Source organism: Ailuropoda melanoleuca, chromosome 6 (genome assembly GCF_002007445.2).
Source record: "Ailuropoda melanoleuca isolate Jingjing chromosome 6, ASM200744v2, whole genome shotgun sequence".
NCBI classification, from domain to species: Eukaryota; Metazoa; Chordata; class Mammalia; order Carnivora; family Ursidae; genus Ailuropoda; species Ailuropoda melanoleuca.
In genome coordinates, this window is record NC_048223.1 from 100,790,720 (window position 1) to 100,815,849 (window position 25,130).

At 35.5% G+C, this 25,130-nt stretch overlaps 1 protein-coding gene across 3 annotated transcripts in view; it reads right to left on the minus strand.

The window, feature by feature from the left end:
- Nucleotides 1-25,130, minus strand: part of HPSE2 (heparanase 2 (inactive)) — a 696,190-nt gene that overhangs the window by 621,797 nt on the left and 49,263 nt on the right. For all 3 annotated transcript variants that reach the window (XM_034663118.1, XM_034663117.1, XM_034663119.1), the window contains exon 3: nucleotides 7,624-7,785. In XM_034663118.1, the coding sequence (XP_034519009.1) occupies nucleotides 7,624-7,785 (162 nt within the window). The remainder of the gene's footprint in view (nucleotides 1-7,623; nucleotides 7,786-25,130) is intronic.

Here is a 25,130-nt window from a genome sequence, read left to right on the forward strand (position 1 = left end):
AAAAAAAATCCACTTACTAAATGTATCAAAAGTTTAAATGTTCATTCCTTTGACATAGCACTCATACTTCTAGGAAGTGTACAAAGAAACATATGTAATGGTGTTCATCATAGCGTGGGTTTAAAATCATGAAAAATTAAACATAACTATGATGTCTATCAATAAAAGATCAGTTAAATAATTACAATATATCCATAAAACACAACACTAATGTAGCCATTAAAAAGAATATAAGCCTATATTCTTTGATATCAAAAGATATTCACAAAATATTGAGAACGTTATAAAATACAAGCATGTATTATATTATTTGGTTTGTATAAACTGATATGTGGCTCCTATATGTTTATAACTTATGTATATGTGTGTATGGATAGAGATGTCTAAAAAGATATTAATAAAAATATTTTTATCTCTACTATAATAAAAGTAATAAAGTTGTTCTCATTTCGAAAAAATATATATTTACTTTAAAGTATTAATTTTAGTGGATAAATATTCAGATATTTATGCACATGAAATAATGAAGTCATTTCACTGAAATATGAAAAGCTCCCATTACCGGTATTTTTCAATATTGTTTGTGAGGGTTTTAGAAATTAAATGGAAAATATTTGGTAAAAATTTAGAAAAGAGGGACGCCTGGGTGGCACAGTCGTTAAGCATCTGCCTTCGACTCAGGGCGTGATCCTGGTGTTTCAGGATCGAGCCCCGCATCAGGCTCCTCTGCTGGGAGCCTGCTTCTTCCTCTCCCACTTCCCCTGCTTGTGTTCCCTCTCTCACTGGCTGTCTCTGTCAAATAAATAAATAAAATCTTTAAAAAAAATTTAGAAAAGAAACTAAAGTCTACCTTTGTCTTTGACCAATAGCTTCTTTCTTACACTGGAAATAAGTTATAAAGACAGAGAAATTCACTCTCAACATTAGCAAAGGTATAAAATATTAAAGAATAAGTTAAAAAAGGCACAGGAAAAAACTTATGAAATATTTTCAAATGACATAAAATAAGAACTGAACAAGTAAGGAGATGCAACATATTCTTAAGTGGAAGACTTAATATCAGAAAAATATCAATCCCCTCCAAATCAAGATATAAATTGAATACAATCCCAATCAGAATCCAGTGATGAGTATTCCTGAACTGGAAGAAATGAGAAACTCATTTCAAAAAGTAATTATATGAGAATAGCTATGAAAACCTTGGGGAAAAAAATGAGAGAGTGGTAATAAACCTTACCAGATATCAAAACAGTATAGCATTGGCACAGAAATAAAGAACAGAAAATACAGTTCAGAAAGAGGTACACATATATGTGGGAGTAAAATATATAACATATATGATGTTCCAATTTCGTGGTAAAAGAATATTTTATTTTAAAAACAATGCATTCATAGCTTGGAAGAAAATAATGTGATATACTTACATCACACTAATATAAACATAAATTCCAGTTATAGTAAGAGAGTAACGCTCTAAATTAAAAACAGAGTAAAAAGATGAAGGATATCCAGGAAAATGGTTTGCAATACATATGACAAAGGATTAATATTCCTAATTCACAAAGAGTACTTACAAACTGATCAACACTAATTTTTCAAAAAAGGACAAAGAATATGAATTGGTAACTCACAAAACAAAATGCAAATCAACAATAAATATGTGAAAATATACTCTCTCTGGCTGTCACCAGAAAATTGCAACAATTAGATAATAATTCTCACCTGTTAGGCTAAGAAAGATTGAAAAGAACACTGATACCCATTGCTAATGAGAATGCCAGGAAATAACTATTCTCATACACTGCTAGTAGGAATGAGAATTATTATAATCTTTTCGGAAAATTCTCTGGCAAAAGTGCATCACAATTTCAAATGCAAACTGTTAAGAAAATGAAAAGACAGCATGCCTGGGTGGCTCGGTCTGCCTTTGGCTCAGGTCATGATTCCAGGGTCCTGGGATGGAGTCCCGCATCAGGCTCCCTGGTCTGCAGGGAGCCTACTTCTCCCTCTCCACCCTGCTCAAGCTCTCTCTCACTATCTCTGTCTCTGTCTCTCTCTCTCTCAGATAAATAAATAAAATCTTTAAAAAAAAAAAAAAAGAAAAGAAAAGCAAAAGGGGCGTCTGGGTGGCTCAGTCGGTTAAGCATCTGACTCTTGATTTTGGCTCAGGTCATGATCTCAGGGTTGTGAGATCGAGAGTCTGACATTGGGCTCTGCACTGGGCGTGGAGCCTGCTTAAGATTCTCTCTCTCCCTCTGCTCCTCCCCTATGCCCCTCCCCCTAAAAAAATTATCTTTCTCCTTCTCTCTCTGCCCCTCCCCCTCTCTAAAAAAAAAAAAAAGGAAAAAGACAGTCACAGAAAAAAAAATTTGCAAATCACTTATCTGAAAAGGGGCTTATTGCCCAAAATATATACAGAACTCTCAAAACTCAATAGTAAGAAAACAAAACTCATTTTTTTTAATGGGCAAAGGGCTTAAATGACACTTTAACAAAGAAGATATATAGATGGCAAATAAACACCTAAGAGATGCTCAATACCATTAGTCATAAGGTAAACTGCAAATTAAAACCATGAGATACTACTATATATTCACTACAGTAGCTAAAATTTAAATGACAGACAATACTAATTGTTGGCAAAAATGTGGATGAACTAGAACTCTCACATACTGTTGTAATACAAGATCGCTTCAGCCACTTTGGAAAACAATCTGACAGCTTCTTTTAAGTTAAACAAATACCATGAAATCAAGCATTCCCATTCCTAGGTACTATACTATCTAAGAGAAAAGAAAAAATATGTCAACATAAAGAGCTGAGAACAACTGTTTATAGTGGCTTTATTCATAATCACCAAAAACTAGAAACAAACCAACAGAGGAATGGATAAATAAATTGTAGCATGTTCACAACATGAAATATTACTCAGCAATAAAAAGGAATGAAATGCTGATACATGCAACAAGTGAATGACTCTCAGAAAGAATTACGCTAAATGAAAGAAATCAGACACACAACCACTTTATTATTCCATTTATACAACATTTAGGAACAAATATCAGATCAGATACAACTAAGGACTGGAAGGAGGAAAAGGAGATTGCAAAGGGAGACAAGAGAACTTCTAGGGTGAGGGAAATCTGTACCTTGATGGTGGTGGTGGCTATTTGACTCTATGATATATACATTTGTGAAAATTTATTTTTTTCTTATAAATTATACCATAAAAAACCTGATTTTATAAAATTTAAAAATACAAACGTTTTGACCCAGTCATCCAACTTTGAGAAATCTACTCTACAGAAATAAATGAGTCAACATGTATAGAAATTGTACAATGACAGGGAAATGGTTAAAGTCATATTTAATACCATAGAATGTAATGCAAATAATTTAAAGGACCTGGAAATAGTCCTCTGAGCATTATGATTTATGGGAACTGAAAGAACAGTTCTCACACCACTGATCTGAGCCCTTTGCTCAACTAAAATTAGAAGAATGGGCCACAACAGGGAAGTATGAGCTTCTTTTGCTCCATTCATTTACCACAGTAACACAGGAAGGCTGACCACAGGGATCCCAATCCACTTTAGAATCTAAGACTGAAAGAGGAGGTACAAAACAAAAAGTGGCAGCAATTAACATGAGAAGAGTCCTCATTTGGAAAGCATCTTAAGTAATGCCATCCATTTATAATAGTTTCTGTTCAGGCTGCCTGGTTATAGAGGGTTGACTATGACTTCACAGCACAAATAAATTTTGTTTAAATTTGACCTCATTCCAAGATCATTCACTATGCTCCATATGCTATGCAGAATGCTGTACAGGGCGCCTGGGTGGCATAGCGGTTAAGCGTCTGCCTTCGGCTCAGGGCGTGATCCCGGCATTATGGGATCGAGCCCCACATCAGGCTCCTCCGCTGTGAGCCTGCTTCTTCCTCTCCCTCTCCCCCTGCTTGTGTTCCCTCTCTCGCTGGCTGTTTCTATCTCTGTCGAATAAATAAATAAAATCTTAAAAAAAAAAAAAGAATGCTGTACAAATATGACATTCCTTGCCCTCCAGAAGCTTATGTTCTAAACAAAATCATAGAAAATACATTGCCCCTTAAGGCTGACTTTTTCATTTGATTATAGGAATCTACCACAAAAGTTGAATTTATGCCTCAAAAAGTATGGGAGTGGGGCAAGGTGAGGGGAAATGAATAACTGAATCTGAACCTACAAAAGTTATTAATTAGCTGTCAAAATTATTCCAAGTGAATTCATAAATCATATACACAGCAGAACATTTCCAACAAATATATAGAACATTATTACATTAAGAATCATGAGAACACAAAGAAATGGAAGAACAATCCCTGTTCTTTCTTAAAAGCTCCGGGACAAACTAGAAGCTACAGGACAAGCATACATCCATGTGCTGCGAGTCAGTGTGAAAAGTGCAGCATGTTACTTGTCACCATTTAAAATAGTTCTATCACTGTTGTTCTATTGGTATTACTCCATCACCTTCCCAAAACCTTGGAGTTTATTTCAAAAACCCTCTAGATTAGGTGAAGCTAACATTATTTCCATTGCTACGTAAATCATTCACATAAAAACATTAAGACATGTTTAATACCATGCAAAAATACAATCCACTTCTCCAAAACTATGATATAAGAAGGAATACTTCAATAAGATACACACATTAAAGAACTGTTATTAGTCTCTGCTAACTGGACTGTCACTAAGGACTGCAGCGTTGTTTCCTTTTATTGAATGGTCAGAAGACCTTCAAAGCTAGATTATCATTTGCCCACATCTGAGGGGTGGCTGTTTAAGAGAGATCGTGAGCTGGAATGTCGAGTATGAAGGCATGCCTCTCCCTCACGCTGACAGTAACATCAGCCAAAGATGAACATCTGAGAACGAGCGCTTGCTAGTTAGGTGGAGGGCAACCACCATCATTTTAATATGCTTTTAACTATCTGACATTTCACTTTATCAATTTTCTACTACGCTGACTTTATTAACTTTTTCCCATACTATGATCTTAGTTATCCAATTTTAAAATAAAGAATATACCATTAACTGACCAGGAAACAATTATGATACCCTGCTACCACCTATATACATGAAATTCTGTAAATAATTGAGGAGAAGGGTTGAGAGGAGGGCAGAACGTGAAGAAAATGATCTCTGAGATTTTTGGAGGCCCAGTTTCCTCATCCTGTTCCACATAAATACTTTCATTGCAGACATTTCCAATATTATGCCAGAGTTATACAAAATAAGTGGAACATCACCAAGCAGAAATCCTAGAGTAGGTGTTCTGAACATGTTGGTAAAGAAAGTCACTTCATTTGAGAGGTCTCTGCCCCTTCAACCTCACCCTCCTTACCAATATACATTCATCACTGAAAAGGGAAATATTTACAAAACTTAGTTTAGTTATGTTTAAATATTATGTTTAGCTGTCTGGAGACCATGTTCTCAAAATTTATACAAGAAATCAAGGATTAAACTTCATAACAATTAGGAAACCACACTGTGTAAAATCAAAGACTTAGTTAAAGAACATTAAAATAGTTTTACCATTGGTGCTAAATTGAAATGACTACATCTCTTCCCAACACCTGGAACCAAAACCTTTTGAACTTTCATGCAAACAAACTGGGGCACACCAAATGCTCTGTCTGCAGCAAGGTACCACCTCTGTACACGCATTTGGGTGAAAAATGTGGAAAATGCCTGAGGACTCTTTGAAGCAGCTTGGGAGAAGTGAGAGCAGGAAAGAGGCTCTTCTCTAGGGTAAGTTTGTTTAGTGGAAAGTAAGCAAGTTGTCAGGGTAAAAGTTGACAATGTTGATTCCAACAGTTTGAACTGCGAATAAACATCCAAAGGGATTATGTTACTGAGAATTAGAAAAGATTCCACTGAACTCAATAGAACACTTGTGTTTTCAAAGATAATATGCCTTCAAGCTACACTCTGGATCCACAATTTAGGGTTAGAATTACCTTAAGCCCTTTCTGTGCCACATTAAAGAACAAGGGTCTGACCTCTTTAATATGGACCTAAAATTAAAATAAGAATGGAATAAAAATATTTTTTCTAATAACTGAATTAGAAAATACTAAATACGTGTACATTTGTACACCTGAGATAGAATTAAGAAATTTGGATAAAGATCTATGTTCTTCCCAAACATCTAAACTTAAATAGTTTCACCAACCAACTTAGCGAAATAATGCACTGGCCATAAATCACTTTTAAGTTTTCTCTCCTTAATGACCTATCAAAGAGCAAAAAAACAAGGCCTATACTTATGAAATCCATAATCCTCTTCTCTGCTCACCAAAGCCACATTTAAATCTGGCTTTCATCTCATGCTGTTGGGTTTTCTACCAGGTACAAGATGAAAAGTTGGAAGACACTTGTGCTTTTTCTAAAGCAAAACAATTTGGTTGCCACTCAGCAATTCCTGGTGAAATGCCAGGAAGCCTATAAAAAAAGTTAAAATTTTCCATGGGGCGCCTGGGTGGCGCAGTCATTAGGCGTCTGCCTTCGGCTCAGGGCGTGATCCGGCGTTATGGGATCGAGCCCCTCATCGGGCTCCCTGCTCTGCTGGGAGCCTGCTTCTTCCTCTCCCACTTCCCCTGCTTGTGTTCCCTCTCTCTGGCTGTCTCTCTCTGTCAAGTAAATAAATAAAATCTTTAAAAAAAAAGTTAAAATTTTCCTAACTTGGAGTTTACAAAAATAAGTGTGAGATGTACATAGCCTGTCAGACATTCCATCTATTTTTCAAATATTCATAAGCAAGGGGAAAACAGACACTTTTGATTTGTTAAACTTTATTTAGATCAATATACGCAGGTATGCCTTGCATGCCCTCAAGAAAATGGAGGTAACTTAGACAGCTCTTCTTAATCCATCTCAAGTCCACCATGATACTCGCATTAGAGTCTGCTGTTAGAATCTTCTCCAAAGCTTGACAGAAGCATGCAACTCACATGCTCTTTACCAACCAAGTTTGCAGGCAGCTCTGCAAAAAGTTGCTTCTCCTTTGAGCTCTCACACAAATTCAATTCCCTCCTTGAACCAAGGATGTAAGGGAGTATGGCTGTATCATAGCGTCTTTGCTCTTAAAAAGAAACTCAAATTCTCCAGATATTTTCAAACTCCACCAGGAATAGAACATTCTCAACTCAGCCTGTGGATCATTATCTCTTTTACATTTCATCTTTATGTTCACTGGGTTCATAGAAAGGGCATACACAGAAAGAGGAAAATAGCTGCTTCTTAGACACCAAATTTAGTAATTCTTTCAGATCTACTGGCACACATCTAAGAAGTCATATTTTTATAAGGCTTCATTAGGTTTTCCTTGGTTCTGTCTTTTGAGAACACACATGCTGAGTTGCCTATAACCTCAAGCCAAAATACATCTGTAAACTACAAGAAATATTTTTTATAGGAAGACAAAAGTCATCACAATTTAAAAAGGGATATAGTGGGCAGAGACAGATGTGGGCTCATCTAAAGCCCACTTTAATGTCTCCCAGGCATCAAGTTATTAACTAATGGAGGCCAACAATCTACAATGCTCTAAGATTCCAGACAACTCCAACAGCCTTACCTGTTAATACGAGATTACTGTAAGTATTAGAGAATTGTTCCTTTAGAAGGACAAGATGCATCTGAGCTGCCTTCTCCCGCTGGAGCTCCAGCATAACATCAGGGTGCTGAGCAATCTTGCAGCCTTTCTGTTTATCCAGGGCAACATCACTTCGAACAATGTCTACAAAAAGAAATAAATGCAGGCAGCAAAACCAAAATAAAACAAAAAAAAAAAACATAAACACATCAAAGTCTTGTTTCACCCAAAATGACAGAATTTGTAACCTACCAGTATTTCATCAGAATGAAGAGATTCATAAGCAATAAACCTGAGGAGCCTCCAACTTCATGATATATTCTGCAAATTTCTCCGGTCATTTCCAAATTCTTTGGCAATTTCCATTTTATTACCTCACTGTGACCTCATTTAAGATTCTCACTCCTCCATTCTACTCTCAGTTCATCTCCAGGACTTATGCACTTCCTAGGGCCTTTTCTTAACAACCTGTACCATTCTCCAGGGGAAAAAATATACAATCTTGTCTGAACACTAGGGACTATGATTATTTCCTCTACCTCATGCTATAGGACCAGGTGATAGCTCCTGCATGTATATTCAGGAAATTCAAATTTACCTCCCAGCTAGCCCATTCAGCTCAAATTAGGGCTATCATTCTGTGGGTTAACTACTCAGGATTTCTCCTATCTTTCATGTGCCTCTAGCTGCATTCTGACTCATAAATAACTCTTTAAATCTATAAGTATTTTGTGGGTCACTGAAGAAAGCAAAAGTAGGGCTAGAGTCACTTTGCAGATCTGCCACTTTCCCAGTTATTTTCCCATTAGTGACAGGCTGCGTTTTATACTTCAGTATGATTTTTCACTCAAAGCAGAAGTATCATCCAGAAAATAGTCTTCCTCAAAAACAAACATTCTCCTAGAATGCTTCCCAATTAGCAGGGAGGTTTCATGCCCTAAAGTTATTTGTTTATTTTTACAAATTAAAATATAATTCAGCTGATTATCATTGAAAGAAATGATGTTTATCAACAGCAATCTGGATGACAGCTCTAGAAACTTTCAAGTTTTGTGTAGCAAACTGAAGGACTTTAGGAGAAAATGATTAAAAAAATAATAATAATAAGTGCTCTGCCACTGTTGACACCAATGGCTTTGAAAGGGAAAAAATAATACCCATGTTAATTGTACCAATAGGAAAGATCTGGTTCTTTAAGCAATGCTCAAAGAGAAAATAGGACACGTGGCATGAGATGGGAAACTGTTCTAGACAAACAATCTTCAAACCCATCAACATAGCCCTAATAGAGAAGCCCAGATATAAATACAAACCCATGACAATGAGGGTTAGGATGTGAGATTAGCCAGATGTGGGAATGGTTCTTACTTAATCTTGGTTGAAAACAGGGGAGCTGGTTGGAAACAATGCAGTATTTATTCCTAAAACCTATTTATGCCAATTACTAGACCGTAGGCAATAAAGTGAACTCATTTAACATTCAAGTAACTACTCTCATAGATTTCCTGAGATTTGAATACAAAAGTAGAATAAATTAATTCAAGATACACTGTAGTTTTTCCTCTAGAAAGCAAGAGGAAAACTTACTACACTGTATAATTGAATCCTTCCAATAGTCCTATGAATGTAGCAGATATTGTTGACTAGCTGACCCACCCCTACACGCAATCCCTTCTCCTTTGTTTTCCTCTACCACAGAGACTAAAAACACAAAAATAAACAATTTCCCAGCTTTCCTTGAAGCAAGGGGTGACCATGTAACATGGTTCTGGCCAACGAGCTGCAGGCAAACATCCTTAGGGGGACTTAACATTAGTGACAAAACCTCACTAAGAGAAAACCAGGATCTTTTTCCTTTAGCCTGTTAGCCTTTCCTATTCCTTATGTCTAAAACATAGACATGAAGCCCAGAGTCAAGAAGTCATTTTGTGGGGGCACCTGGGTGGCTGAGTCATTAAGCATCTGCCTTCGGCTCAGGGTGTGATCTCAGGGTCCTGGGATCGAGCCCCTCATCGGGCTCCCTGCTCTGCTGGGAGCCTGCTTCTTCTTCTCCCACTCCCCCTGCTAGTGTCCCCTCTCAGGTTGGCTGTCTCTCTCTCTCTCTCTCTCTCTGTCAAATAAATAAATAAATAAATATTAAAAAAAAAAAAGAAGAAGTCATTTTGTGGCAATGAGTCAAGAATCCAGAGGGCAAAGGACTATACACTAAGGATGGTAAAATGAAAGATCAGAAGAGCCTAAATCCCTAATGTTTTTAAGGAGCTCCCATAGCTACCCTACTTGTCCTAGAATGCCCATCATTTGATTTCTTGTTATGTGAGATACCACTTTCTTATTTTCAAAATCCTGACATGTTTTTGTAATCCTAAATGATAAAGAATATTATTATTCCTATTATAAAAATGAGGAAACTGAGGTCCACAAAGCTTAAGTGACTTGCTCAAGTTCACAGTGCATGGTCAGTCCCCATATCCAGAAATTTTCAAAGCCAATCCAGTGATCTTTCCAAAAGTTACTCCTACGTAGAAACTCATGAATTTAACAGAAAACTATGGTAAATAATAAAAGCGATGAACTAAAGAGAAAAACCTAATTATACTATTACAGCAGCATATCATAGATGGTCTATCCAGAAAAGAAATATGTATGATACTTGCCCAGAAAACATTACAAAACATGTACCAAAACATACTATACAGAGTGAAGAGGAGTTTGAATTATTCAGGTATCTTCTAATAGGCGTCTAACACAAAAGTAGAACACCTACCAAACTCTGTATTTCCTATGTAATAAATGTCTTGCTCAGAAGGCAGAGAAAGCAAATATTATAACTGATAGCCACAACATCACTCCAACCAGAACCTTAAAATAAAGTGACCACATTATCTTAATAATACTAAGAAAAGAAAACCATGGGCGTGGCCAAACATATGTCTGAGACTTTAGAGACGTATACTGCAAAAATGTTTGGGGAAAAAATAGATATGCCAGTACAGATTCTTTATTTGACCCTGATCTGCTTGAAATTGTATCAAAGACTAGATAAACACACAAAAAAGGATACTTATCAAAGATGTAGATGGTCATATATATGTGGAAGAAGAGTTAATATTACAGGTGACAGATTCAAAATTCAAAATTATCTGGACAACCTAGAAACTTAGGCTGAAATCCCCAAGACATAGACAGGAACACAAAGTTTTGCACTTATATGAAAACTAATTACATTAAGAGGATAAGGCCAAACCAGACAGAAGCTCAAATATTTAAGATCTTATTAAGTTTTATAGGTTTTAGTTGAATGCAAACTTTGTGTAAGTCAGTAATATGCCGCCAAATATGATATTGCTGCCAAAAAGATTAATGCAATTCTTAGACGAAATTAATAGAACCAGAACATCCAGAATACAGGAGATAACATAGCCACCCTGAATTCCATGCCAGCCAAGGGCAGCACAGTAAAGAGTTGGAGTTAAAGCAGACCTTGGTTCAAATTCTAGCTTGGTGATCACTTATTAGCTGCAGAAGTGACAGTCAACAATGCCTCTGTAAGCCCATTTCTTCATGCTGTTATTGTAAAGAGTCATAAAAGATTAAGCACTATGCATGCCACATAATAAGAACTCTATAAATGGTAGCTATTTCTATAGTTTTTATTATAATACTCTACTTGTAGTACTATATGTTTTCCACCTGTAATAGTTTCTCAGGATACTAATCATCTAGCATCCACCCAAACAAAGTGCCATGATGGGAAATGATTTTATTTTTAAAAAATAGCTGAAAAAACAGTGTTGAGCCTGGCAAAGAAAACATTAAAGATGACTTGCTTCATATAGAAGATAAAATTGACTTATCCTGTATAAATACAGAATTATACAGAATTGTGTATAAATACCCAAACATTATAGGAGTAACCAAAAGATATACTATTTAGTTCCACATGAGAGAACTATAACAACAGAAGCGGTCATATAAGAAAAGGAGAAGATGGGGTGAGTTTCCCATCCCTAGAGATATTCAAGCAGAGACTAGGTGACACAGGCACAATAAAATGATTTCAGTATAGTCATTAAAGCCTGCCAAGTACAGGGTTAAAATACTTTCGACAACATTATATGAGGCAATATAACAGATATTAAAGGCAGATGCTTTGAACTCAAACATATACAAGTTTAGATCCCAGATCTATCACTTATTTTCTGAGAGCTTAGACAAATCACTAAATCTCTCCTTTCCTAATTTTTCAAAATGAGAATATTAATAGCGTATTTGTAATGAGCTTACACAAACAGTGATAGGGACATATGAGACATTCAACAAGTGCTGGTTGTTTTAGCAGGTGCTAATAATAATTATATTAATACTGGAAAGTTGTTACTGGAAGATACTATTATACCTTTAGCTCATTTTTAGCTCAAAAATTTTATGGCTCTACAAAAACTTATGCTTTTCTTATGTCAGACATGATAGAAAAAATAAAGATTCAAAGTCAGGAGGCTTAGGTATGATTTTAACTAATTTACCAATTAATCATGAAACTATAGACTAAAAACTTAACATCCTTGTGCCTTGGCTTTTTCCTGGCCTACCAAACCGAAAAGTTGGAGCGAATGATCTCTAAACCTCCATCCTCCTCCTACTAGCTCTCTCCTTCTTGCTGATATACTTTATTGCTATGTGATCAAAGTAGTTCCAAATATCAAGCTATCCATATGTCATCTCCTCATCTCCCCCTATGCTCTTTATTCTGATATAGTTCAAGGATGCCAAAGACCCAACATGTACCCTGAGCTAGGCAACAAGGGAGAAAGCATCCTGCACCAAAGTTGATACCTAACATCAAGTTATTGCCCATCAGGACTTCTGGACATGTGAATATGATCATGTTTGTATTTTTGTTCTTGCTTCTTTCTGTGATACATCTTTCTCCATCCTTTAATCAATTAGTAACCCACAGTTCTCTTAGCCGAAGGCTGTAGTTCTGGTTGGTGCAAGTGACAGACTAGCAGACCCGCCAAAAATTTTAACAGGGAGATCCTAGAACATTGAAAGAAACATAAATGAGCTATATAAGTTTGCCTTGCATCCCTGGCTGACTGGAAGGCTGTGAGCACATGCAGGGGATATTCGGCATAGGATTCTTCACAGAAAACTAGTTAACTGGAAAACCATACACAAACTCAAGAGGTTGGGAGGAAAGTAAATGGTGAGGCAGACTTAAAAATTATCATAAAACTGAATATTTTTACCAATCCCCACAGAAATCCTTCAGGAGAAAGCAGAAGGCTTAGGTATTAGAGATTCAAAGTGTCTGAAATACAGCTACTGAACAACTGTTGGGTGATCACTAAGCTACTAAGACTCAGAGGTGAACCCTAGGAAGCCAAGCTAAAAAAAATAGTAATAATAATTTTAAGAACAGAAGAAATATCAGTGACAGCACAGGATAAAAAGATTAAGTCTGAATAATTTATTTTTAAAAAGGCAAAACAACAATTCTCAAGGGAAAAAAATTAAATTACAGATTGGCTATGATATATCTAAAATGTCCAGTTTCCAACAAAAAATTATGAGTCATGCAAAAGAAACAGGAAAGTGTGACTCAAACTAAAAAAAAAAAAAAAAAAGCAATCAATTAGAGCTAACTCTATATTGGCCCAGCATACAAAGACATCAAAGAATAGGGGTGCCAGGTTGGGCAGCTGCCTTCAGCTTGGGTCATGATCCCAGCCCCGCATCAGGCTCCCTCCTCTCTGTCAAATAAATAAATAAATAAATAAATAAATAAATAATCTTTTAAAAAAATAGATTATAAATATATTTTAAAAATTAAAAGAAACCTGTTTAAATAATTAAAGAAAAACCTAATAATGACTCAAAGAACAGGGGAAATGAAATAAATAGAAACTTTTACTTAAAAAAAGAGGAACAAATGGCTATTATAGAGTTGAAAGGTACAATAACCAAGATGAAAAATGTACTAGATGGGCTTAACAGCAGAACTGAGAGGGCAAGAGAAAAAAATCAGTATGTGAGGACAGATGAATAGAAATGACCTAACATGAAAAACAGAAAAGGATCAAGGAAAAATGAGCAAAGCCTCAGAGTATTATGGAATAAAATGAACCAAACCAACAAAGAGGAGAGAGAAGGACAGAAAATTATTTCAAAAAATAATCAGGGGTGCCTGGGTGGCACAGCGGTTAAGTGTCTGCCTTCGGCTCAGGGCATGATCCCGGCATTCTGGGATAGAGCCCCACATCAGGCTCCTCCGCTATGAGCCTGCTTCTTCCTCTCCCTCTCCCCCTGCTTGTGTTCCCTCTCTCGCTGGCTGTCTATATCTCTGTCAAATAAATAAACAAAAAATCTTTAAAAAAAAAACAAAAAAACAAAAGACAAAAAAAATAATCAAAAAATTCCCAAATTTGATGAAAATTATTAATGCACAGATCCAAGAAGTACAACAAAAGGAATCATTAAAAAGAAATCTACACCTAGAACATCATAGTACAACTCTTGAAATCCCAAGATAAAGTCTGAAAAGCTCATCTCAAAAAGGGACTCAGCAATACAATTAATGGCTGACTTCTAATCTGAAACAATGGAAGCCAGAAAGCAGTGGAACAACATATTCAAAGTGCTGAAGAAAAAAATTCTGGGACACCTGGGTGGCTCAGTCAGTAAAAGTGTCTGCCTTTGGCTCAGGTCATGATCCCAGGGGCCTGGAACCAAGCCCCGCATCGGGCTCCATCCTCAGCAGGGAATCTGCTTGTCTCTCTCTCTCTGCCCCTCCCCCTGCTTGTGCTCTCATGGGAGAGCATGTGCTCTCTCTCTTTATCTCTCAATTAAATAAAATCTTTTAAAAAATTCTTATAACCAAGACTTCTGTATCCAGCAAAACTATCATTCAAAAAATGAAAGCAAAATAAACACTTCCATATAAAAATACTGAATTTGCAAGCAAATCTGTGATACAAGAAATATTAAAGGAAGTCTTTCAGGCTGAAAGGAAATGATACCAGATAATTCAAATACAGAAAGAAAAAAAGTACATTAGAAATGGTATATATGTAGGTAAATGTAACAGAATTTTTATACTCTTAATTTCTTTAAAATACATAAAATTATATACAGAAGACAATTACATTGTAGTTATAACATATATAGAGTAATATATAAAAAATTGACACTGTAGAGGGAATAGGAAAATAAGGTGTATTGATGCAAAGTTCCTTTAATTTATCAAAATCAGGTATTAACTTGACTTTGTTATAAACTAAGATGCACAGTGTAATTCTGAAGCAACCACTAAGAAAATAACTGAAAATAATGCAGTGTAAAAATCAACAAAGCAATTAAATAATCTAAAAAAATATTTTTAAAAATCCAGAAAATTGATTTAACAGAAAGAAGGCAGTAAACATAAGAAATATAGAAAATATCAAAATGGGGGCACCTGGGTGGCTCAGTCGTTAAGCGTCTGCCTTTGCCTCAGGGCGTGATCCCGGGGTCCTGGGATCGAGCCCCTCATCGGGCTCCCTGCTCTGCTGGGAGCCTGCTTCTTCCTCTCCCACTCCCCCTGCTTGTGTTCCCTCTCTCGCTGGCTATCTCTCTCTCTGTCAAATAAATAAATAAAAATCTTAAAAAATATATATATCAAAATGGCAGACATAAATGCAACTATACCAATAGCTGCTTAAATGTAAATGGACTAAACACTCCAATCAAAAGCTATAAATGGTCTTATTGAGTTTAAAGAAGATCCAAATATACGCTGTTGAAGAGACACATTTTAGATTAAATGACAAATAAAGGTTGAAAGTAAAAGAATGGAAAAAGATGTATCACACAAACAATGAGCATAAGGGTGCTGAAATGATAAAATTCGTTGCAAAAAAAATTTACAGGGGTTTGGAGTGGTACCTATTATGCTGTTATTTAATCACGTTTTTTTCTGGAGAGAGGAAGAAAGAAAAAGATTTTCCTTTTTCTATCAACAACTGCTCTACATTCTGTATTGAGAGGGTGAAAGCTTGCTACTTCTCTCATTTCCTTTGGGCAAAATTCTATGGCTCAGATTCACCAAGATTGCTGATTTTGACTGTAGGCTGCCCTACTCTGCTTTTCCCCTTCTTTCACACTACTTAACACAATAGGTAAGTCCTTCTAGCCAACACTCCCTAAGAATGAGATAAGACACCCCCGTTAACTTTTTTTCTTAAGCTTCGTGTAATTGCTTTTTTTTAAGTATAACTGATATGTAACATTATATTAGTTTCAGTATACAACATGACTCAGTATTTGTGTATGTTGTGAAATGATCACCACAAGAAGTCTAGTTAACATCCATCACCATACATAGTCACATTTTTTCTTGTAATGAGAACTTTTAAGATGTACTCTTTCGGTAACTTTCAAATATGCAGTACAGTATTATTAACTATAGACACCATGCTGTACATTACATATCCATGAATTCTTCATTTTATAATTGGAGTCTTGTAACTTTTGATTCCCCTCACCTGTTTTACCCTACCCCTACACCTCCTGGCTCTGGCAACCACCAATCTGTTCTCTATGAGTTTGCGTGTTTTGTTTTGTTTCAGATTCCACATATAAGTGAGATTGTATGGTATTTGTCTTTCTCTGTCTGACGTATTTCACTTAACATGATGACCTCGAGATCCATGCATGTCATCACAAATGGCAAAATTTCATTCTTTTTTATTCCACATTGTGTGTGTGTGTGTGAGTGTTTCACAATTTTTTTATCCATTCATCCATTGATGGACACTTAGGTTGTTTCCATATCTTGGTTATTATAAATAATGCTGCAATGAACATGGGGCTGCATATATTTTTTTCTTTTGAGTTAGGGTTTTCATTTTCTTCAAATAAATACCCAGAAGTGGAATTGCTGGATCATATGTAGTTCCACTTTTAATTTTTTGACGAACCTCCACATTGCTTTCTGTAGTAGCTGCACCAAGTTACATTCCCAGCAACAGCGTATAAGGGTTCCCTTTTCTCCACATCCTCATCAACACTTGTTATTTCTTATCTTTTTGATAATAGCCATTCAAACAGGTGTGAGAATGAGATATTGCACTGTAGTTTTGGTTTGCAGTTCCCTGAGGATTAGTGATGTTGAACAGCTTTTCATGTACCCATTAGTCATCTGGATGCCTTCTCTGGAAAAATATCAAGACCTTCTGCCCCCCCACTTTTTTTTAATGATATGTTAGTCACCATACAGCACATCATTAGTTTGTGATGTAGTGTTCCATGATTCATTTTTTGTATATAACACCCAGTATTCCATGCAATACATGCCCTCCTTAATACCCACCACCGGGCTAGCCCATTCCCCCATCCCCCTCCTCTCTAAAACCCTCAGTTTGTTTCCCAGAGTCCATAGTCTCTCGTGCTTCATTTCCCTTTCTGTTTACCCCCCCTTCATTCTTCCCTTCCTTCTCCTACCAATCTCCCTGCTATTCCTTATGTTCCACAAATGAGTGAAACCATATAATTGCCTTTCTCTGTTGACTTATTTCACTTAGCATAATCTCCTCCAGTCCCATCCATGTTGATACAAATGTTGGGTAATCATTCTTTCTGATGGCTGAGTAATATTCCCTTGTATATATGGACCACATCATCTTCTGCCCCTTTTTAATCAGGTGGTTTGCTATTGAGTTGTAAGAGTTCTTTCTGTATTTTGGATATTAACCCTTATCAGATACATTTGCAAATATTTTCTTTCACTCAGTAGGTTGCCTTTTCATTTTGCTGTTGATTTCCTTTGCTGTATAAGAAAAATTGTTTTTAGGACAGTAAATATTACTAGAGACAAACAGTGACAGATCATGGTGATAAAAGGGTCAATATATCAAGAAGATACAACAACTATAAATGTATATGCACCTAATAAGTGAGTTCCAAAATACACGAAACAAAATCTGAGACTAAATTGAAAGGGGAATTTAACAATTATAGTTCAAGATTTCAATACTCTATATTTGATGGAAATCGACAGAAAGTCATTTAAGGGTCAATATACCTTACTGACATTTATAGGACATACCAAATAAAAGCAGAATATACATATTTTTCTAATCACACATGAAACATAACCAGAATAATCTTACGCTAGGCCATAGGTCTCATATATTTAAAAGGACTGAAGTCATACAAAGCATGTTCTCTGACAATACTGGAATTAAATTAGGAATCCATAACAGAAAGACCTCTAGAAAATCCCCAAATATTAAGAAACTAAACAACACACTTCTAAATAACCTATCAGTCAAAGAAATCACAAGGGAAATTAGAAAACATTTCTAACTAAATGAAAATGGGAACACATCAAAATTCATAGAACAGAGCCTAAATAGTACTAAGAAAACTATAGCATTACACACATGTATTAGAAAAGAAGAAAGATCTCAAATCAATAATCTAAGTTTCCACTTAGAAACTAGAAAAATAAGAAAAAAGTAAGCACAGAGCAAGCAGAAAGAAGAAAACAGACACTCCTCTTGATTTCTACTCTGAAATAAAAAAGAGGAACAACAGAGAAAATCAATGAAACAAAATATAGTTCCTTTGAAAAGATCAACAAAATTGAAAATTTTTGAGATAATGGCAAAGTAAGAAGACACAAATTACCAAAAATCAGGAAGGAAAGATAAATGGTTATATACTGTATGATTCCATTTATACAACATTTTCAAAAAGACAAAATTATAGTGATAGGGAGCAGATTACAAACAAGAAGCACGAGGTTGTTGCTTCTGGACGGTACAACAGTTCTGTATTCTGATTGTTATATTGGTTACACAAATTCATATATGTAGTAAAATTTCATAGAATTACACACACACAGAGGAAATGAATACACTTAAAAACTGATAAAATACAAAGAAGGTCTATTGTTTAAATTTCTCTATTTTTGCAAGTTTTTAGGAATCTAAAATTATTTAAAAATAGTGTTTAAAAAGAACTTAGACCTTTACCTCACATCATACACACGCACAAAAAATCAACTCAAGACGGATCATAGACCTAAAAAGAACTCTAATTTTTTCTAGAACATATGGGAGAATGGCTTTGTTTCCGTAGGTTAGGTAAAGACTTCCTAGTTATAACACCAATAGTACAATTCACAGTGGAAAAAAAAGTAATGAATTGAACTTTACCAAAAGTAAAAGATTTTGCTTTTTAAAATATCATTAAGAAAATAAAAAGCTAAGACACTGACTGAAAGAAAATATTTGAAAATAACATATACGATAAAATATATAAAGGAAAATGTTTACAACTTAATAAAAAAGACTAACAACCCAATTTTAAACATGGGCAAAATATCTGAACAGACAGTTCACCAAAGAAGATAACAAATGGCTAATAAGCACACAAAAAGATGCTCAAATCATTCACTAGTCATTAGGAAATGCAAACTAAAATGACAATGAGACACTACCCCTAGGAGGGCTATAATCTGAAAGACTGACAATCTCAAGTGTTAACAAGTGTGTAAAGAAACAGGAGCCCTCATACATTGCTAGTGGAAATGTAAAACAGTACAGCCACTTCGGAAAACACTTTAGCAGTTTCTTAAAAAGATAAACATAAACTTACTGTATGACCCAACAAATACATCCCTAGAAATATACCCAAAGCAAATAAAAGCATATCTTCACACAAAGGCTTGTACATGAATACTTATAGTGGCATTGTGCACAACAGTCAAAACTAAAACAACCCAAATGTCCATATACTGGTAAACTGATAAAATGTGGTAGATCCATTCAGTCAAATACTATTTGGCAAAAAAAGAAACAAACGATTGACAAATACTAGACCTGGAAAACCTCAACAACACAAGGTGGGGAAAAAAAAAAACAGCCAGACACAAAAAGATTGTTTTGTATGATTTTGTTTATGGAAAATTTCTAGAAAAGCCAAATCAAATTGATAGAAGCTATCGTTGGTTTCCTAAGGCTGGTGTAGGAGAAAGGATTGACTGCAAACAGGCATGGAATGTTCTAATACTGGATTGTGATGGTGGTTGCACAACTCTATACAGTTCATAGAAATAACAATATACTTATAATGGGTGAACTTTATCACATGCAAATTACAGCTCAAAAAGGCCATTAAAAAGTAACAAAAATAATACACCCATGTTCATAGCAGCATTATTCATAATTTGCCAAAAGGTAAAAGCATTCCAAGAGTCCTTCAACAGATGGAAAGATGTGGTATACACACATAATGCAATATTGTTCAGCCTTAAGAGGAAGGAAATTCTGACATATGCTACAACATGGATGAACCTTAACGATAAGTGAAAGAAGCCAGTCATAAAAAGAGACATTTTTTTAAAAAAGAGAAACACTGAATAATTCCATTTGTATGAGGTACCTTAGGTGGTCAAATTTATAGACACAGAAAGTAGAATGGAGGTTGCCAAGGGCTGGGAGGTGGAGAGAAAAGTTGTTTAATGGGTACAAAGTTGCAGTTTTACAAGAAGAAAAAAGGTTCTGAAGATAAATGATGTTGATGGTTACACAACAATGTGAATGTACTTAAAATCACTTATTATACACTAAATATGGTTAAAATGGGAAATTTCATTATGTGTATTTTACCACCATTAGAAATTTTTTAAAGTAATAAAATGACCAGAAATGTAGCACTATTCAAAAATTAAAACGAGAATCACCTTAGAACCTTGGTGCTGCAATGTCATTGTTACAGTCCATATTCAGTTTTCTCTATAGATTAGAGGAGATGAGACACACAACTTTGATATAATTTTGTATGCTGCTACTGCACTGCCAGACCCTGAAGAATAAGGTGTGCAGGCTTGAGAGAATGCGTTGGCTATTTTCATACAAACTGACCAAGGATGAGGCTAAAGCCACTTCCTTCCCTCCTGGCTTCAAAGCGGCCACTACAACAGCAGCAGGTAAAGAAAGACTATTTTGCAAACCCTTGAAAGAGGTTCACAGATGCTGGAAGAGCCTCTGTGCTGAGAGCCTATAACCTCAAGCCAAAATACTCATTGCCTATGCTCTTTTCCTTCGAATCAGCTAGTCATTTAATTTCCCTGATTTAGTCGGCCAGATATTTTCCCAATCTTCTGATCTCTGATTTCCTCATCTTTTATTCCTCGATCTCTCTTCCTGTACCTTCAAGTCACCAAATTAATCCACTTTGTTTTCAAAATGTCTCTTAGAGTTGTCCCCTTCTTTTCAATTCCAATTAATACTATTTCTTCATATCAGAAAATGAAAACAGTACAAGCCAGCATCCACAAATCCAGACTCACAGATCTCCAAGGCATTCCACACACCACTTCGGGGGGGGGGGGGGGAGAAAAAANATCCAGACTCACAGATCTCCAAGGCATTCCACACACCACTTCGGGGGGGGGGGGGGGGGGGGAAGAGAAAAGTCCTTCTTGGGGCACCTGGGTGACTCAGTTGGTTAAGTGTCCAACTCTTTGATTTCAGCTCAGGTCATGATCTCAAGGTAGTGACATGGAGCTCCCTGTCAGGCTCCATGCCCAGCATAGGATTCTCTCCCTCTGCCTCTGGCCCTCCCTGCCTCAAAAAAAAAAAAAAAAGAAAAGAAAGAAAGAAAGAAAAGAAAAGAAAAGAAAAGAAAAGAAAAGAAAAGACAAGACAAGACAAGAAAAGACAAGACAAAACCCTTCATTGTTACTTTGTTTTAATTATAAAATGTTTGGAACAGAGAAACATACAAAGAATACCCACCCACACCCATGTACCTTCACTCAGCTCTACCCTTGCATGACATTTTACCATTTTTGCTTCAGATCAGTTTAAAGAAAATAGTTCAGAAACTCTTGAAACCCTCTACTTAATGGTCTGCAATAACATTTTCCTTCCTTTCTCCACCTTCACAAAGATAATCACCATCCTAAATCCTGCAAGTAATAACACTTACATAGCTGTATGTATGTATGCATGTATATACGCATGCATGTATGTATGTATGCATATGTTTCTATGTATGCTTTTCTTACATAAATAAAAAATATAGTATTAGTTTACATTTTTACAACCAAGGGACAATTATCAAAACTAAGAAACTAACACTGCCACAAATGCAATTAACTAAACTACAGATTTTATTATATTTCACCAGTTTATTAGTAATTCTTTTGGATTCCAGAATCTGATTTAAGATCCCACATTGCATTAGTTTCCAAGTCTCCTTAATATCCTCTGAAATGTAACAGTTCCTGTCTTTCCTTGTCTTTCATGACTTTGTCATTTTTCAAGAGTACTAATCAGGTTCAAATAAACTGTCCTTCAGTTTGCATTGGCTGAAGTTTTTTCTTAGTTGGTATGAATTATGGATTTGGGGCAAGGATACCAGAAAGGTATTCTTAGGTCTTATTAATGATGACGTTAACCTTGATCACTTGGTTAAGGTGATCTGACAGGTTTCCTCACCATCAAGTAACTATTTTGTCTTTGTAATTAATGAATATTTTGTAGGAGAAACTTTGAAGCTATGCAATACTGTGCTTTCCTGTAAACTTCTACCCACTAATTTTAGCATTCATTAGTGGATCTTGCCTAAAGCAACTATGCCTCTGATATTCCAATGGTGATTTTCTATTTTTCTCATTCCTTCTACATTTATTAATTCTGTAAGAAATTAAGTGGCCCTTCTCCACTTACTTATTCAACCACTGTTTATGTTAGTATGGACTTACAAGTATTTGTTTTACTCCTTAAATCATCATATTTATCTATTTTTTTTGCACAAATTGTTCCAGCTTTAGCTATTTGGAGCTCTTCCAGGTCAGCTTTCGTGTCCTTTTGACATACTCCATCATTTTTTTAAAGAACTTCCTTATTTTCTAACACCACAAATGTTCCAGGAACATCTTGTATTCTCCTTGCCCCAATCTTGGAATCATACTTTGCCAAGAAGTCCTTGTTCTGTTTGAGAATGATATTTAAAAACCAAGATCCGGGCACAACATGTGCTCATTGCTACTGGGGTGTCATTACTTCCAGATCCTCTTAGTAGATAGAGCTAGGAAATGTGTATGTATATACTGACTGATACATATAGATAAATCTATATTTACTGTATCTACCTATTAAAAGGGGGAAAAAACATATTAGTTCATATTGATGTCTCCAATTCCAATCCAGTACCAAAGGGTTTATCTAGCATTCCTATATGCTTATTTATAATTTCTTTCTGAGAGTAAGAAACCCGTTTTTCCTAAACTACAATATATTTACTTACTTGTTCAACAGTAGTATACACACAGTTTCAGAATTGCCAATCCATATCCCTATGAGAAACAAATTTATCAAGTACAGTGTTTTTCAGTTTGTTTTTCAGTTCTTTTTTCATTAGTCTTACAGAACCCAGTCAAAATAAAGCTACTTAGGTCATCTCTTTTCTTCTCTAAGCCCTCAGTGTGGTTCTCACTCATTGTAATATAGTTAGATTCATTTGTAAATCTGCATTCCATTATTGTTTCCCCAACATCCTGGTTGATTTTTTTTAATTTAAAGATAGTAGAATTCACTTTATGGTATGACAGGTTCTGTGAGTTTTGACAACTGCATAGAATTGAGTATCCACTAGCACATTTGCATACCAAACAGTTGGATCACCCAAGAAATCCCCTCATGCTACCCGTTATTTATCAATCTCTCACTCCATTCTCACACCGGCAAACAATGATATGTTGTTTTTTGGTTTAGGGTTTCTATTCCTATAACTTTGTCCTTTTCAGAATGTCATATCAATGGAATCATACAACATGTAGCTTTTGTAATATGGCTTCATTCACTTAGCAAAATGCATTTAGGATTCATCCATGCTGTTGGGGATCAATAGTTAATTCCTTTTTATTGCTGAATATTATTCTATTGGATAGATGCACCACCATTGGTTTACCCATTCACCCACTGAAGGAAATCTGGGTCATTCCAGTTTTTTCATTAAGGGTTCTATAAACATTCATATTCAGGTTTTTCTGTGAACATAAATTTCCAACTGACTTGGATTAATTTCCAGCAGCAAGACTGTAGGGTCATGTGATAAGTGTATGTTTGGCTTAACAAGAGATAGCCAAACTCTTTCCCGGAGTGGTTGTACAAATTTGCATTCTCACCAGCAATGAATGAGAGTACTAGCTGCTCCACACATTCATCAGCACTTGCTACTCTGAGTTTCGTCTATCAGACATTCTAATTGATTTGTATTGGCATCTCATCATGGTTTTAATTTTCATTCCCCAATGACAATGGTATTGAATATATTTTCCTATACTTATTTTCTATCCAAATTTCTTCTTTGGTAAAGTGTCTGTTCATATCTTTTGCCCATTTTAAAATTGTTTCTAAATTTTTTTAAAGATTTTTTGTAAGTTCTAAATACAAATACTTTATCAGATTCGCAATTTTAAAATTTTGCTCCCAGTCTATGGCTTCACTTTTTCATTTTCTTTATAGAGTCTTTCACCCACCAAGCAAAAGATACCAATTTTTTTTAAGATTTTATTTATTTATTCTACAGAGATAGAGACAGCCAGCGAGAGAGGGAACACAAGCAGGGGGAGTGGGAGAGGAAGAAGCAGGCTCATAGCAGAGGAGCCTGATGTGGGGCTCGATCCCACAACACCGGGATCATGCCCTGAGCTGAAGGCAGATGCTTAACTGCTGTGCCACCCAGGCGCCCAAAAGATACCAATTTTGGTAAGTCAAATTTATCCATTTTTTTCTTTTATGGATTATACTTTTGATATTATATCTAAAAACGTTTTGCCAATTATAAGGTCACACAGATTTCTCCTATGTTTTCTTCTAGAAGTTTTATAAGTTCCCTGGCTTATATTTAAGTAAGTATGATCAATTTTGAGTTAATTTTTGTAGAATGTGAAATATGTATCAAGGTTCACCTATGTCATTCAACATAGGAACTTTCAATCATTCCAGCACCATTTTTTGAAAAGACTTCCATTTTTCATTAAATTGCCCTTGCACCTTTGCCAAAAATCAGTTGACAATATTTATGTGCATCTATTTCTAAGCTCCCTATTCTGTTCCACTGATCTATGTGTTCTTCCTTTACCAATACCATACTCTCTTGATTACTGCAACTTTATAGTAATTATTGAAATCAGGCAATGTGAGTCTTCCAACTTTGTTTCTCTTTTTCAGAGTTGTTTTGCCTATTCTAATTCCTATGTGTGTGTGTATACATATTCACATATTTTAATAAACATAAACATCTATAGAAAAGAGACACACATCTATAGAAAAGTTTTCTGATTCTGATTAGGATTGAATTGAATCTATACATCACAAATTAGGGAGAATTGAGATCTTAACAATATTGAGTCTTCTAATCCATAAACTTTTATTACATATCTCTCTCTTCATTTATTTGACTTCTTTCACCATTGTTCTGTAGTTTCC